At 46.3% G+C, this 17,908-nt stretch overlaps 1 protein-coding gene across 1 annotated transcript in view; it reads right to left on the reverse strand.

The window, feature by feature from the left end:
• Nucleotides 1-16,644, reverse strand: part of LMCD1 (LIM and cysteine rich domains 1) — a 57,035-nt gene extending 40,391 nt beyond the window's left edge. Inside the window, exon 1 of the mRNA XM_061396346.1 lies at nucleotides 16,487-16,644. Within this exon, the coding sequence (XP_061252330.1) occupies nucleotides 16,487-16,528 (42 nt within the window). The 5' untranslated portion in view covers nucleotides 16,529-16,644. The remainder of the gene's footprint in view (nucleotides 1-16,486) is intronic.
• Between the last annotated feature and the right edge of the window lie 1,264 nt (nucleotides 16,645-17,908).

Below are 17,908 nucleotides of genomic sequence, written 5' to 3' on the forward strand. Positions count from 1 at the left end.
GGTATTGCCTCTGTAAACATGGGTATCAATAGCTTCCTCTGCAACAATTTCAGCTTTGCCTTTGAGCACTGCTTTTCAGTGCTTTCCAGGTGGCTCAGCTGGTAAAGAACCTGCCGGCAATGCAGGAGACCCTGGTTCAATTCCTAGGTCGGGAAGATCCCCTGGAGAAGGGATAGGCTACCCACTCCAGTATTCTTGGGCTTCCCTGGTGGTTCAGACAGTAAAGACTCTGCCTGCAATGTGGGAGACCTGGGTCCAATCCCTGGGTTGGGAAGATCCCCTGGAGGAGGGCATGACAACCCATTCCAGTATACTTGCCTGAAGAATCTCCACGGACAGAGAAGCCTGGTGGGCTACAGTCCGTGGGGTCATAAAGAGTTGGACATGACTGAGCAACTATGCACAGCACAATGCTTTTTGGTGCATTAAAAGCTAACACATAATAGTGATCTTCCACCTGAAGCTGATGTCTGTAGTTTGAGTTGGAAGAAGAAAGATCAACCTTGGTTTCCTGTTGTTTCCAGAATTCTAGCCTCCCCTGATCAAACCACCTGCCTGGCCAGCCCTTGTGTGCTTCCCTCACTTGCTGCCCTCCCCTTTTCTAGGTTCTAGTGCTGGGCTCTGGTCTCTCTTTGGTTCTCAGAATGCTTCTGTCTTAGGCATCAATCTGCTCAAACTCTTCCCTCTGGCTAGCAGCATCATCCTCAGGAGTGTGTTCCGCTCCTGCAAGCTCTTCCTGGATAGACTGATGGAAATGCCAACTCACCTCCTTGGTCATCCAACCCCACTGGTTGTCCCACATTTATGGACTCCCTGCCCATCCAGTCACCCGGCCCTGCAGTCTGAACCCTGGTCAACTGCTGGAAGAAATGTCCTTCTTCCTGGGCAGAAGCTGGCTTTTCCTCTTTTATAGTTTGTGTCATCCCTTTCTTAGTGTACCCCAGAAAGTTGGATATGTTCTCCTGACAGGAGAACCAGCTTTGGAACCGTCTAAAAAGTGAGTCCCTAGCAAAAGAAAGTCAGGCTTCTCTAGCAAAACTAGAATGGAGCAACTGTAGGCTTGTCCATGAAATAGAATGTACACAATCACTGGGAACTTTATAAAACTCAGGACAGTCAAGGGGTCATCAAGTTCAACAGACGTTCTCTGGCATTTTGGGCCTTGGTTACTTGCCTTGGAGTACCCCTTTATTTCCTCCTGCCCTGACACGATGTGCTGGCAGAACACTGGATCTTGGACTTGACCCTGAGCCCTGGGTGCCTCTTCACTGTCTGTGTGACCATGGGGAGCCATTTCTGCTCTCTGAACCTTGATATTTTAAACGGCTCATCTTTGAAATGGATCATAATCCCTAACAGCTTCATGGGGTTGTGGTAAGAATCCAGTGGGGGTCATTTATATAAGAGATGTTGCAAATTGTAAAGCGCTATAGAGATCAGGGATTATCAAGTATTAGAAGTTTATGAAGCCCTACGTTCCTCTTTTGGAGAAGGCAATGGCACCCCACTCCAGTACTCTTGCCTGGAAAATCCCATGGATGGAGGAGCCTGGTAGGCTGTGGTCCATGGGGTCGCGAAGAGTCGGATACGACTGAGTGACTTCACTTTCACTTTTCACTTTGATGCATTGGAGAAGGAAATGGCAACCCACTCTAGTGTTCTTACCTGGGGAATTCCAGGGACAGGGGAGCCTAGTGGGCTGCCGTCTATGGGGTCACACAGAGTCGGACATGACTGAAGCGACTTAGCAGCACCAGCAGCAGCAGCACGTTCCTCTTTCCTGAGTCCTATCCTCAGTATACCATCTCTGTGGTTATTTACTTTTAATTTTTCTTCAAAGAAATCACTTTTTAAAAACATATTTCTTGAAAAACCCTTTTTCCTTACACTTTAGAAAAATAGGAGGTAAGCCACAGACATAGAAAACAAACTTCTGGTTAACAAAGGCAGGGAGGGATAAATTAGGAGTTTGGAAATAACACATGCACACCATTATATATAAAAGAGATAAACAACAAGTACCTACTGTATAGCACAAGGAACTATATTCAAAATATGGTAATACCCTATAATGGAGAAGAATCTGAAAAGTATACACACACACACACATACACATTGTATAACTGAACCACTGTACACCCAAAACTAATACATTATAAATCAACTATATTTCATTAAAAAGCTGCTTGTTTTGAAAAAAATAAGAGGTAATGATAAAAATACAATAAATATGAACCAACACCATTAAATTCTAGCTAATCTCTTGTTTTAAAGCTCTGAGCCTGAGGACTGCTCTCTATCTGTTCCAAGTGACGCTGGGCAAGTGATGCAGGTGTTAAGGCCCTATGAGCACCAGGTGGAGACTTTCTCCTGGTTATAATCCAAAAGGTGCAAGAACTGAAAATGGAGACAAATTCTGACTAACATGGTTCAACACTGTTAATGCATGTCTGGGTACCAACTTCATTTATCTTGTGACCAACAAGTTCATGGCCCAACATTGTGGAACCCTAGAAACATGTTTGGTATAGATGAGAAATGGTTTAGAGGGAAGAGGGTTGCTGAGGACTAAACTGTCTACATTTAATTCCCATTCATCACATTAGCTCTGTCACAGTAACAATTTACTTCATCCCTCTGAACCTTAGTTTACTCATCTGTAAAATGGGATTTATGTAAAGAGGAGGGGAAAAACCCTATGTAGCACAATGTCTGACACACAGCCCATTTGTGGTAAGTACAGGTCATATGCCAAGTACAGCAGGCTTCTATTTTTGCTCCTCATACCAAGAGCATAACTGGTTCAAGTTTCTGGTGTTTTGGTTCTGAGGAGCATGGAATGACTAAAAATACTGAGGAGAAAATCTGGGGCCATTTCTCTGCGAGCAAAGTAAAAAGAATTAAAGTGATGAACTGGGCCATTCAGATTTTCAAAAGATGGGGAAAATGTCAACCAACAAAACAATCTCACCCAGCAGGACTTTGAATAGGCTTATCCGCTCTTTCAAAAAAGTGGTCATGGTCAGCAGGGTGTCAAAGACTGGCCAAAATTATAAAGCACTGAGAGGTGTTGATATTATGCATTTTTAAAGAAGGGAGTGCCAACTCTGAGTCTGCAGGATAAGAAGAAATATGATGGGTCCAGGGCCTTTTCAGAATTATTCTTGCACTTCAAAGAGCATGTACTTGGCATCGATTCCACCACTTTCCTGAGTTTGGTCAACGTGGCTGAGGAAAGGCAAAACTCTTAAAAATCCACACAGATGGAACATTTCCACTAGCCCTATTTTGGTATAAATATTCATCAAGGACTAGAAACTTTAAGTAGATATCGGTGTGAGCTATGAGTGCTTTGGACTAAATTTCAGCCAGTTTTCAGTCGTCCTGCTGTATCTTATCTCTCAGGAGGGCCAACCCTTCTGAGATGTGGCTGCTGTTGTTTAGAGATCCCAGCCAATCTGTCTCCCCGGACCAGGGAAATCATGGGAGTTTGTTCTCAAGAGGCTTCCCGCCAGAAACAGGGGGCCCGCTTCAAGGTTCAGACGGAGGTCTGTGTTAGCTGTCTGAAGGCAGGAAGCAAGTCAAGGCTTGGCTCATCTGCCACCTTGAAGTCCACCCTTGTGTAGATGAGTTTGAAGGAGGATGATACAATTTGGCACCAGACATGGAAAATTCAGGCTGCTCTGGAAGGGTGCCTTTCTGCTTCCCCCCTCACTTTCAGTTCCTTTTCATCTTAGGATCCTTCCTAAATACTCTCTAGGAGTCTTCCTCCCACTCTTCTGGCCCCTTTCCCATCTTGCCAGTTCTGACCGTGGTCCACGAATCAGAAGGTTTTAGATTAAGCAGCGTGTGTAGGGCTCTGGGAGAGGTTGCTGGTCCAGCCTACTCTACTCCATGTCTCTCCGTGTCCTCTGCCCTGCTCCTCCGTCTCCCTGTCTACCCCTCAGGATTCCTTGTCTCTGCCAGGAAGGAAAACCCACTTGCTCTTACTTCTTTTGATGCCTCTCCTTCTCTCTCCTGTGTCCCAATTCCATCTCATTTCCTTCTCAGTCCATTCATATTTTTGAGCCCTTCCTGTATGCCTGGCTTTCCGGGGTGACACAAAAGAGAAGTAAGGCCTGGTCTCTGCTCTCAAGGAGCTCACAAATGGAGGATGCAGACACAAGAAAGATGGCATGGGATAGGAGTTAAATGGCCAGGAAAGAGCTCGTTGGTAGAAGAGCTAGGATTAGAACTCAGGGTGTCTTAGCATTTCAGATTCAAAAAGACTTAAAAATGATTTTGTCCAAGTACCCCACCCACAACCTTAAATGGGAGATGGAACACGTGGCCAGATGCTGTGAGAACCACTTATAAGCACTGAGACCTTGTCAAAAGATCAAGTTTTTTTTTTTTTTTTAATTCCTTTAATTATTAGACAGCTCTTTCTTATTTCGAGCTAAAATCTCTCTCTCTGAACCTCACCTCCCTCTCGCCCATTGGTTCTGTTTCCTTAGTTCAGGCATGCAGTGGCCACTTTTTTCTCATATCTGGTTCACTGTCCAAGTCCTACAAACTGGTCAAGATTGAGGTCAGAGCGTCTGTTTCTCGGGTGACTTCCTACCTGCTGGGAGACCTAGTAGGGTTCAAGGGAGGTACCGGGCAGGTGGCAACAGCCCTTCTGATTAGTGTGAATCTTGGTCAGAGTGTGTTCTCCCAGTGGGCTGTTTGCGCCTATGGGCTGTGAAAGAGGGCAGACTTGAGGAAACCCAGCTTTTCCATCAAACCTCACCTCTTTGTCAGATCCTTGCAAACCCAGGGACGGTCCCCATAATTTCATTTTCCAGATAATTGGCAGGGAATCATTTGTCTTCTTCCGACCCCAACCTGTTTAACATACCATCTGCAACTGACACAAATCAACTGCCAACAATTATTCCAGTGGCATTTCGATATACAAACCATGTGGTTTTCACTGTGCTGCGTCACCTGCTCAGAATCATGGCAGGAAGGGGCCCCACAGTCTCAGACCAAGTCAGAAACCTGAAGGAATTGTTCTCATGCAAGGGATCATTCTTACTCAGGTTTCCTGATTTTCCTTCTCACAGTTTACCAAGGAATTCTCTGTGGAATTTCTTTTCCTCTAATTACTAGCTGAATGACTTCAGAATTGGAAGGTGGATAAACCTTGGGGTGCACACGCCATCCTGTGGTCCTCACAATTGTGTTTTCACATTCTGCTCACAGGCAGAGCATGCTGGATTTCACAGAGGGTGTGTGAGTGTGTGTGTGTGTGTGAGTGTGTGTTTCTCTCTCTCTGTTTCTTTCTTTCCATATATGTTGCATATCCTCAGTTATTATTTTTTTTTCCCTTCAATCACAAATCTACATCTTCCTGTAAAAATTCAAACTGAGTGGGGGTGAGCTTGCTGTAACTTCTCTGCTGAGCTTGGGAGTCTCAAGCATGCCAGCTTGGCAGGCTGTGCTATCCTATCATCCCAAGGGTGTTGGTTGAGAGGCGAGAGGGACAAGTTCTCAGATGAGAAAGTTACAAGACGTGCCTAATGGATGGATGGATATGTAGGTGTGTATCTCTGTAGTTGAAGATGGATGATATTTCTCAAGTTAGAAGTCAACTAAAACTGAGAACATGTGTGTCAAGACTTGGAACTCATAACACTGGCCTGTGACCCAAGCATAATATTCATTCATCCTTGTCTTTCAACATTCAGCTCAGATGTCGCCTCCTTGGTGAGCGTTCCCTGACCTCCCCAGGTCGGGTTAAGTACTTCCTCTCTGATCTCCCTCACTCCCTCATTTGAACCTCTGATCAAGGCTTTGATTCTCTGGTGGCCGGGCTGGCTGTTCCATCTCTCGAACTATCAGCTTCTGGGACTTCTTTCCTTTTTACTTCTCTGCTTCCCAGCTCAGCCCCTGGCTTATAATAATTACATGGAATATGTGTTTGCACAGAATGAATTCCTAAAGTTGGCCAAATCAGAGGGAGGTGATGAGTTTCACCAGAATAATGTTTGCACATTTTACTTTCATTGGGTCTTTCAATAGTGATGATAACTCATGTGTAACACACACTCAGTTCAGTTCAGTTGCTCAGTCGTGTCCGACTCTTTGCGACCTCATGAATCGCAGCACGCCAGGCCTCCCTGTCCATCACCAACTCCCGGAGTTCACTCAGACTCACGTCCATCGAGTCAGTGATACCATCCAGCCATCTCATCCTCTGTCGTCCCCTTCTCCTCCTGCCCCCAATCCCTCCCAGCATCAGAGTCTTTTCCAATGAGTCAACTCTTCGCATGAGGTGGCCAAAGTACTGGAGTTTCAGCTTTAGCATCATTCTTTCCAAAGAAATCCCAGAGCTGATCTCCTTCAGAACGGACTGGTTGGATCTCCTTGCAGTCCAAGGGACTCTCAGTAGTCTTCTCCAACACCATAGTTCAAAAACACACACTCAGGAGCCGTCAAATGCTGTGTTAGGAACTTTATAGGTTATTGTCATGAGGACAACTTTTAGGCCCATTCTATAGATGAAAAAACTGAGGCTCAGAGGTAATGGGATTCCCCAGATAGGAAGCAGGTAACAGAGCTGGGATTTGAACTCAGTGTGTCTACTCCATCCCAGAGCCTCAGAACTCAACCCACATGTGCGTGTGTGTATACATATGCATGTATGCAAATATTTGTGTGTGTGTATGTATTGTTAGAGCTTTTTTTTGACTGAAGTCTTAATCTGTTTGTGTCCTTTTGTCTGATATGAAAGTGTCCCTTCTCAGAACCATGTTCTAAAAGCACAAATGAAAATATGTAGGATTACAAAGAAAATGAATATTACTGAAATAATATCAATATGTAAAAGCTAATCTGTAATTTAGTAACATAACATGCCTTTGTTAAATTAATTAACAACACCAGTCATGGATTTAATTACTGTTATTTCAGAACAAGGATGAGTATGAGCAGTATGCCTGGCATCTCTCTTGGCTGTAATAGGATATGAAAATATCAGATTTCAGTCAGTATGAAGGACACAGGGCCTATAGCCAGTTATCTTTTTCTAACTTAAATGTCACATTCAATAGGTTTATTTGCTTTAAAAAAAAAAAAAAGGCACAGAGGATGCTACACTGCCAGGGCTTTTGTTTTCATTTATAATGAAAAAAAAGAAACGTTTCATTTTGGTTAGAGGTTAGGTATATAAGGATGCACTATTTTTCTTCATTTCTGTTCCTTGATAATATCAATTCTATCCACAGATCCCTGTTTTAAAAAACCCCTCTCCTCTGTCTGTTGATACTAACAAGAGTAAAAACAAAATCTCCCTCCCACACTTTCTCTAAAATAAGCCTCAAATGCTGACCCCTCCCCCCATCAGAGCCAGACCCCTTAACAAGGACACTGGTGACCACAGGGCCAAAGTGGGGGTGGGGAGCACAGGTATCCCTCGGCAGGTGGGTGGCTGTCCTCCAGGATGAGGGCAGGGCTGGGCTCCATTCCCCTCCAACTCTTCTAGCCAGAGGACTAGCTGGGTCAGTCACCTTGGTGGTCAGCCGTGAATCAGTACGTGGAAATGCCTCTTAGTCACACCACCCAAATAGCTGCTACCTTCCTAAGGCAGGTTTCTTATGGGGCATTAGTCAGCCAAGAGCTCTCACCCTGTGTTCCTGCCCTTTGGTGCCTCTGACACCAGCATCCGAAAGGACAGAGCCTGGGGTGCTGAGCTGCCTTGGAGGACATGGGCTGTACACAGACAACTGGTCTACCACCTTGTGTCTGCAGTGGGGCTGAAGAGGCCACTGTTCACTGGTCATCGCCTTTCCCAGACTTCTCTTCACTCAATGCCCTGTTAAAATGCAACAACCGGGAGCAGAATTGTCATACGTACATCACTGTGATACTGTAGAGATAACTGGGGTTGGGAGTGGCTCAGATGTGTGCAACGCTCAAATCTGAGCGCAGACAGTAAAAGAGGAGAAAAAGAGTGGTGTGTCTGTGTGTCTCTGTGTCTTTGAGATGGAGGAGGTCAAGGAAAACACAGAGTAATAGAACCTGACATTATTTGGCTCTTCCCTCCCATGTGTGCCAAGTTGCTTCAGTCGTGTCTGATTCTTTGTGAGCCCATGGCCTGCAGCCCACCAGGCTCCTCAGTCCATGGGGATTCTCCAGGCAAGAATACTGGAGGGGGTTACCATGCCCTTTTCCAGAGATCTTCCCTCTTCTCATACTTTCATGTGAAACACAGTCCACTGGACTCAAGTCTGCAAGGCAGGGACTAGAACTTTCTTTTTCATTGTCTTGTACTGAGCGCTCAGCAGAGTGCCTGGCATATAATAGGTATTAAATAAATATCTGCTAAATCAAGAAATGGTGACTATTAAGCTGTTTTAAAAAGCAAGACATCCGAGGCTTGGCGTGTCTAAGTGCCTGGGTAAAATCACCTAGCTGGGACCAACGAATGGTCTCCGTGAAGAGGACTACTTTTTAGAAGTGTAGCAACCGGACACCCAAGGCACATTGTTGCCATTGTCCTGATTTTTGCAGATGCTGTGACCCAGGTCTATTTATGGCCAGGTCTAAGTTTAGCTACAAAGAGAAGGTCCTGCAATCTGATATCTCAGAAGCCACCGGTGATGTCAGTAAGATGAACTTGGTCTTCCACGTTCCAGCACTTAACTTCCTATAGGATTTCTGTGCTGGGGCTGATGAGAAGAGGATACGAATAGCAGCAGGAGGAAATGTTATTTCGAGAACATACTATGCATCCAGGTGCTTTACATGCTTTCTCATTAGACTATTGCTTAAATATAGAACTATTATTAACTCTCTTCCTCAGATGAGGAACTAGAGGTCCAGAGAGGAGTAAGCAACTGGGTTGCAGACCCATGAAAAGGCAGAACTACACATCACATCTAGATCTCCATGCTTGCAAAGGTTGCATGTTTAACTGCTTCTCAAAATGGCCTTTAAACTGTGTGGCCAAAGCTACATTCACAGCCAAAATGTTCACCTGACCTTCTGAGCTTTGAGGGTATGAGGGTGACATGAAGTCAGGGGACCCTGGGCATGGAAGTGATGAAACAGAGAAGATACCCTTTTCTTCATTCTTTCAAGATGCTGTGAGCCAGTGCCTCTCTGCTACGTCACATGCAAATTTTGGATATAACATTTTGCCCCCATGTCCCCTCTGCCACCTGAAGGGACTGACCAAGCAGATCAGTAGATTCTTCTCAGCTCTTTTATCTAATGATTCCTTCACATTTTCTCCAAAGATTTATTTTACAAAGGAACCCATATTTTAAAATAGGAGGAGGGGAAAAAAAATCAATACATACACATATCATATGGATTTAAAACAACTGCCACGGGCTGGACCCTGGCGCCAACTTTGTCCTACAAAAAGAGTGACTTGCCAAATAGAGCCTTTGGTTTCTTCTCCCTCAGCAATCTTATTTCCTTTTAAAGCATGTCCTGGTGGGGGCTCGGGCTGTGTTTTGCTTGGTCCTGATTCCTGTGTTATTGGGTAGACCGTGAGTCAGGCTGACCAGGCATGTAGAGAATACGCATTCCAGAGGCCAAGCTTATCCCCAGGATAGAATTTCCTGGAAGCTCTGGAGCTTGGATCTCTAGGATTTTTTTTTTTTTTTTTTGTCCAGTGTCCTTGCTTCTTCAGTAATTTTTGGATACTATTATATGATCCCTTAGATTGTCTCTCTACCAGCCTCCTCTCTAGACAGTTCTAGCAGACTTCTAGAAAACCAAAGGAACAGATCTAGGAAGTCTTTCTTTTCTACCTGGGAAATGGCTTTGACTTGGTGTGGATGACAGCATATACCTGGTTGTGGCCAAGAAACATCAGAGAGGTACAGAGGCCTGATAACCTTTGGCAAATGCCGGGCCATCCCTGAATCACCGTCAGCAGTGGGCTGACCTTTATCTGTGTGTGAAGCCTGAGGTAGTAATCCTAGTCCTTCTCCACCAGACTTCTGCTTCTGACAAAAGCCTTCTGGTGTCTTCCTGCAGTGGAAAGGGCTTCAGTTTTAGAGTCCGAGAAAAATGGGTGTGAGTTCTTAATCTGTCATTATAAGATCTTAGGTGAGTCATTGAAACCCTCAGTCTTCATTTACTCATGTGTAAAAAGGACATCATTATGTTTGCAATGTAGTCCTAAAGACTAAATGAAACAAGCGAGAGAAAACATCAGGCGTCCTGAGTGTACTCAAAAGATGTCTCTCTTTTTTCCTTTCCCTTGCCTTTCCCCAAACTTGTCCATCCTAGCAGAGAACAGATGAATCTTTGTGCAGATCCTCGGGGGCACCAGAGTCCAAATGGATCATGAAAGTAAGACCAGCACAACCTGAGAACACAGGTAAGCACTTCTCATATGGAAGAGCAGACAGTGAACAAAGGCTTGATTTAGGGCTTTTCCAAAGCTTTGTGATTGTACTAGTATTTCTGCCTTTGTGAAAGCCCAACTGAAATTCCACATCAAATATTTAGGCCTAAATACCAAAAACGAGTTTAGGCCACTAAAACAGTCTAGGTCCACACAGGAGACCAGACTTCTTATTTCGCTGTTTCTTGAAAAGCTTTATAGAAGGCAGTTCTGGAGCTTCTGCAGATCTGGGCCATTGATATACTCTAAGCTCTGAGATTTAAAGATGCTTCCTTCTTGGAAGAATAGCTATGACAAACCTAGACAGTGTATTAAAAAGCAGAGACATCACTTTGCCGGCAAAGGTCCGTATAGTCAAAGCTATGTTTTTTTTCAGTAGTCATGTATGGATGTGAGAGTTGGATTATATAAAAGGCTGAGCGCCAAAGAATTGACACTTTTGAACTGTGGTGCTGGAGAAGATGTTGAGAGTCCCTTGGACAACAATGAGGTCAAACTAGTCAATTCTAAAAGAAATAAACCCTGAATATTCATTGGAAGGACTGATGCTGAAGCTCCAATACTTTGGCTACCTGATGAGAAGAGTTGACTCACTGGAAAAGACACTAATGCTGGGAAAAACTGAGGGCAAGAGGAGAAGGGGGCAACAGAGGATGAGATGGTTGGATGGCATCACTGACTCAATGGACATGAGTTTGAGCAAACTCAGGGAGATAGTGAAGGACAGGGAAGCCTGGCGTGCTGCAGTTCATGGGGTCACAAGGAATCGGACATGACTTAGGGACTGAACAACAGAGCTCCAAGAATGGGTTCAGGACTGAAAGTTGCATGGGAAATGAAGGAAATGGTACGACCTTGAGGGTCTCCAGTGGAAGTGGTTGGTGGCCCTGCACCTGGTGAGATCACAGCAGCAGCTGCCAGCCAAATCTTCCTAATCAGCAAATGAAGGGGAAGAGGGGACTATTTCCAAATGAAGGCACGTAGAGAGCAGCAGCTGTCTCTTCCTTGTGGAGGTCTCAAAAAGCTCTTCCCCAGTTCTGCTCTCAATGGAATGGCGTTTGTGTCCTGTTTTCCCATAATCATGTGTTATTTAGGAGACAGTCTGGGGTCCAGAAAAGGTCAGTGGACGGCAGGAGGAATGAAGTTTCCAGCTGTCATTCAAAGTCAGCCCCTTCTGAGGAAAAGCGACCTGTCCAAAGTCACCAGTAAATGCTTGCAGTTACTGTGACAGCTTGGCCCTTTGCCAGAAAACTCTGCTTATCATACATATTTCAGTGGTGTTGGATGAACATGGGGGAGATAAGGACTGCCAAGGTCTGTGCTTTCAGGACCGATTTCCACTTTATTATAAACACACTATTTTGAATGTGGAAGTTGAAAAGAAAGATTCTCCCTTGCAAAGGCAAATGGCATCTCTCTGTTGGAGCCCAGCTGACCCTAGAGGGTGGGTTACAAGAGGTACTATTCCCTGACTTCTCTGCTCCTGATCTAACCCTCCCTGGAAGTGGCCAGGGCAGCGGAGGGAAAGGAAGATGCTCATGTGAGTCTGCACATTTGCCCCTCCTCCCGGTCCCCAGCCTTTGCTGAATCCAGCTCATTCTTTTTCTCCCTCATCACCTCTGGCCAGTTAACATGGAGAGGAGATCAAACTGTGGGATCTTCAGAGGGGAATGCCAAAGTCACTCCATGTCCTGCTTGTAGAACTGTTGGTCAGCTCTGGGCCAGGAGAAGGTCTTGGAGCTGAGATGGCTAGAATAAAGCCTAGAGCTGACCTGCGAGATACCTTTCCCTGCCCCCAACCACCTCAGGGGGCAGATGTATTGGTGCAAATCAATTGTCAACCCTAACCCCACATATTCGAATACGTCTGTGCGACATGACAAACATCCTCAGTGTACAAGTAATGGCTTCAGCCATCTGTCTGGGGAGAGCTTTAAGGACTTGGATAATTTCTTTCTTTCTTTTTTAATATGGTTCTCTTTGGGCCAAGTTGCTTATACACCTATGGGCATGTCTCCAATGATTTGGCTATTAAAGTCTTTAAATGACAGCTTAATATATTTCTAAGATGGAGGGAGCCAAGGACAATTCTCGAGGAGCCGTGTTGACATTGGATCGGCTCACCCAGGCGGCGTGCCAGCAGTTTTGCACACGGCAGGAACTGGAGGTGAAAGCAGGAAGGGCTGAGTACAGGGGGGAGGGCGTAGCTGGAGGACAGGAAAGCCAAGAGGGACGTGATGTGGAGAAGGGGTGGAGGGAGACGCCCAGCTGACCCTGGCAATGCACTTGGATGAACCATCCTTTCATGCTCCTCGGACATTGTGCTGAGGGGTGAGAAATAGAACCCTCTGGAGCCGGTCCACTGGCAGGCACACAGGCAGCAGTGAACATGCTCTCAGATCTCTTTGTTCTAGTCCTTTCTAAATTCCTGCAAATGGTTCTTTGGCAGCCAAGAGCCTGTATTCTTGCAGAGCCTACTGGGCCCCGGCCCACCTTCTTAGCAGTCTCAGAGAAAGGACCTGACTACTCTGGGTCTCGGTTCCTATATCTATAAAGTGAGAAGAGCTCCATGTCTCCTTCTAGGCCTAACTATTCCAGGACCCCAGAGTGAAATGCTCACTGACTGATGATCTCTGTTGTGTAAGCAGATTTTGTATGTGTTAGGCTAGAATGAAGACAAGGTCATCAGTCCTTGTTCTAGGTTATCAAGGCCGCTGGCTTTCGTTCAGTTGAGTGAAAATCAGTTGCTCTTCAGATGGGCCAGTCATCTGAAGAAGAAAAGTGTGTCCTCATTCACCAAAAGACTCCATTCAGCAATCACACGCTCACTGAAATATACAACCACCACCACCGACAATAATAACGGCCAAGTCTACTTGCACTCAGGGGCTGAGCCCTTTGTATACGTCAGCTCATTTAATGATTATGGGCCCCTTGGAAGGAAAGTTAAGTACTTTGGCCACCTCATGCGAAGAGTTGACTCATTGGAAAAGACTCTGATGCTGGGAGGGATTGGGGGCAGGAGGAAAAGGGGAAGACAGAGGATGAGATGGCTGGATGGCATCACCGACTCGATGGACCTGAGTTTGAGTGAACTCCGGGAATTGGTGATGGACAGGGAGGCCTGGCGTGCTGTGATTCATGGGGTCGCAAAGAGTTGGACACGACTGAGAAACTGAACTGAACTGGGAGAGAGATGCTTTTAGTGTCTCCTCAGTTTTCAGATGAGGGCACAGACTCAGAAGTTAATCAGCTTGCACAGGGGCACATAGCTAGTAGGTGGTGGAGCTGGGATTTGAACCCCAGGCTGGTTACAAGAATACTGATGACTTAATAAACCAGAGAAGAACACACCCACAGTGGTGGTTGATTCCACCAAGAGAAATGGCATTTGATCTTCCAGGCTTTTTGTTACCAGGGAATGTTGGCTAGTTCCTGATTCTCAGGGAACAAGATCTCCATGCTAGGAAACTTTTTTCCCAGTCGAAAAACAAACCAGGGCTCAAGAGTAGCCAATGGGAGCATTTGGCTCAGTGCAGATAGGAGGAGGGAAGGGACTGTTTCTATACCCTGCCATGAACTAAGGATGGGACCCATGGCCAGTCCCCCTGTCTGCCTGGAATTGGGGAGATGATCTCAAAGGCTGCCCCAACTTGGAGATTTTAATGTTCTCTCTCTCAAAGACTGTTTCTGGCTTCCCAGCTCTTGGGATTCCCTGTGGCCCCCCTCCCTTTGGGTGCAGGGCAGCGGAGTCCTCATGGAGGCCATTTGAAACCATTTCTCATTTTGTAAATCGGTCCCTTGCAGCTCTAAGAGTCTATGAAATTGCTTCAAAATGCCTATGTGTGATTATGCCTCCTGAAGCCAAATGTTAGCAAATCCACCACTGTTGCAGATTTAAAAAGTAAATATGCCATAAAAGCTCTGCAGCGCGCTGTTGATACAACCCAGCATTTAACCGCCGATACACACCTCAGCAAGGAGAGATTTCCCCCCATTCCCTTCCCTTCCCTCGGCTTTCTGAGTGGAGGACCTGGGTTCATCACCCATGTGGTGATCCTCCTCCTGATTGTCACAGTCCCAAGGGGTAAAAAATATCCGCCCTTTCATCTATACCCACCACATTCTTTCACTAAGCCTGTAATTGGATCTAAATGGAAAATAAACCCTTTGCAGGGCAAGGAAGTTGGCACTAGAGGGTGACAAGTAGGAGACTGTGTTCCACCTCTAATCCGGATAATCATACTCTCCCATGCAAAGGAAAATAAAAACAAGGCTTCCTCCGAGTGGGGACCCGGGCTGTGCTGAGGAGAGAGGTTCCGTGTCTCCTGTCTCCCTTCACACATTAACTGTCCATCAGCTTGTAATAAAACCACCCTGAATCATCTGATGTGCCACTGGACAATGAGACACTGCCCCTTTCGCTCTGAACTCTTTTACTTTGGCTGAATCTGGGGAGGCAGTTCAGACACACAAATATGTTGGAGCTGCCACAAGTTAGAAAACAGTAACACACAGACTGTACTGTCTGCGAACACTATGGTCTTAGCTGGTTCACTCATAGTTTATTGAGTCATGCTGTGCGTGGCAGCCTGCGTCGGAACAGAGATGAGCAAGAAAGGTTTGTCCCTCAAGGGATTTAGAAAGATGGGCAGAAAAGTAAGAGCAGTGTGTGCCTGACTCATTAGTAGGTAGAAATTAACAGGACAGGTAGCTTACCAAGGTCTAACATGTTGTGAGAATTCCAGAGAAGGAGAGATGACTGGATTCTGCAAACAGTCTGGCAACTGTGAAGCGGGGGTGGGGGTGGGGGGCAGGAACATTCCAGAGAGATGCTCTCTGGATGAAGTCTGCCCTGGTGTACACATTCAGAAGGTCTGATGGACTCTGTGTGGGAGTCTGGGGCAGGTCAGCCTTGCAGGGGTACAGTCGTAAATTAGATACGTAAATCCTGCACCTCTAAGTGGCTGACTTGCATTTTGATTCTGACATAGTTTTTCTTTTTCTTTCCCCCTCTCATTCTATCCCGCCTTGCCCAGGTAATAGCAAATGTTTACAGGGGACTTTGCCTTGAAAGACCAAAACTCTGATTTTCCCTGAAATCAGAGTTTAAGTTTAAAAATAACTACTTTGGGAGAGAACACTACGGGGTACCATAGCTATTATTGCTGCTGTGAGGGAGGCGGGGCCTAACATCCCTCTATGGGAGACAAGGGAACTGAGGCTCAGAAAGGTGATGGACGTGGTTGGTCATTGTGGTGCAGCTAGAAAGTTGCACAGCTAGAAAGTGGCACAACTGGGGTTTCCATGCCTAAGGCTTTCCCATAGGCTCCGCTGCCTCCCTGAACCAACTCTCTGTGACCCTGAGACTCAGTTTCTTCACTGGTCTAGGCTGTCTCTGGGCTTCCTTCCAGTTCACAGGTCCTCTTAGCCCCTAGCCTGTGACAACCTCCCCCCTCCACGCCCCCGCCCCCCACGGTTTGCAGGTAAGTAACCATCAGGGATTGGAGCTAAGGGCACAGCTGCAGGCCCCTCGGGCAGTCATTCACCCATGACCTTCTGGGCTCCCAGCCAGCCCTTCTTGAAAGGGAAAAGTGAAGACCCTGGGGACAGAAATTAGTTCCCGTGTGCTGGAACTGTCGCCACTGCCAACACCAACTAAAGAAACTGGTTTCTTTGTATGTGTGTGTGAAAAACAGAAAATGTTGGGATGAGAGCACAGGGGTAGATTCCTTGTGAGTAAGTATCACCCCTTCCCACCTTCACCTCAATCACTGGAGGAGGAGGGTAGGGTTCCTTGCCCACTCCTCCAAAAGCACAGAGTTAACATTTAAGAAAAAAGTTTTACCTTATTTAAATTTTAATTAGCATCATCAAAGAACCAAGATCTGTTGCAAATACTTTACACAAAGGCTTTTAAGAGTAGCATTTGGGGTATGTGCCTGTTAGCTCAAACCTGTATTCCCAACGATTCTATTTTCTATAAAGTCTTGGAATTTAGTGAACTTTTTTCTCCATTCATCTACGAAAGCCTCTTCAAACAGGAGAGGGAAATGGGAAAATAAGGATCTGCCCAAGTACAGACAGATCTCAGCTCACCTTCTGAACTCTCGGGTTGAGGTCCTTGGCCACCTTTGCCATCCTCTTCGGACAGACAGCGCCTGGCTGCTCAGGCTTAGGCGCGAGGGCGTGCAGTGGGGACAGCTGTGCTTGAATGGCTAAGATCGCTGGCCCAGGGAGAGCTCTGTGAGCAGCCGGGTGCGGCGGGGCCCTTTAATTGGAGAGCGGGACTCCCTCTAAAACCTCGCCAGCCAATCGGCGCGGGCGCTTGCACTTGGCCAGCCAATCCCAGCTCGCGGGTACCCCCCCAACCCTTCGGGTGTTCGGGCCCGGCCGGGAGGCTGCGGCTGATTGAGCGCTTCCCTGACGTCAGTGAGGCCGCGGCCCCTGCCTGTCCGGGTGGCGCACATCTGTCCCTGAGCGGCAGGAATCCTTCCCCCACGCCCTTCTCCTTTAAAGGACAACGGGTTGAGGGTGGGGCGGGCCGCCGGGGCCCTGCGATCCATTCAGGTCAAAAGGGAGAGTGATCAAACAGGGAGGCTTGGGGTATTTTTAGTGAACTGGGTCCAAAAATAAATGCTGAGCTGTGTTCTCCTGCCCACCCTTTCTGCCTTGTCGTCTGGAGGGTGTGAGGGGAGCGGGGGTGGGCAGGTGGTGTAGGCGGCAGCTTGACTCAGCTGGTTAGCTTTTCCCAAACCTGGGCAAGTTTGCCTATCACCGGAGAGGAGGTGAGATTCCAGTGAGTCGTGATTTCTTTATTTTTTTAAATTTTATTTTATTTTTAAACTTTACAATATTGTATTAGTTTTGCCAAATATCGAAATGAATCCGCCAGAGGTATACCTGTGTTCCCCTTCCTGAACCCTCCTCCCTCCTCCCTCCCCATACCCTCCCTCTGGGTAGTCCCAGTACACCAGCCCCAAGCATCCAGTATCGTGCATCGAACCTGGACTGGCGACTCGTTTCATACATGATATTATACATGTTTCAATGCTATTCTCCCAAATCTCCCCACCCTCTCCCTCTCCCACAGAGTCCGTAAGACTGATCTATACATCAGTGTCTCTTTTGCTGTCTCGTACACAGGGTTATTGTTACCATCTTTCTAAATTCCATATATATGCGTTAGTATACTGTATTGGTGTTTTTCTTTCTGGCTTACTTCACTCTGTATAATAGGTTCCAGTTTCATCCATCTCATTAGAACTGATTCAAATGTATTCTTTTTAATGGCTGAGTAATACTCCATTGTGTATATGTACCACTGCTTTCTTTATCCATTCATCTGCTGATGGGCATCTAGGTTGCTTCCATGTCCTGGCTATTATAAACAGTGCTGTGATGAACATTGGGGTACACGTGTCTCTTTCCCTTCTGGTTTCCTCAGTGTGTATGCCCAGCAGTGGGATTGCTGGATCATAAGGCAGTTCTATTTCCAGTTTTTTAAGGAATCATGATTTC

The sequence above is a fragment of the Bos javanicus genome, chromosome 22 (genome assembly GCF_032452875.1).
Source record: "Bos javanicus breed banteng chromosome 22, ARS-OSU_banteng_1.0, whole genome shotgun sequence".
Lineage (NCBI taxonomy): Eukaryota > Metazoa > Chordata > Mammalia > Artiodactyla > Bovidae > Bos > Bos javanicus.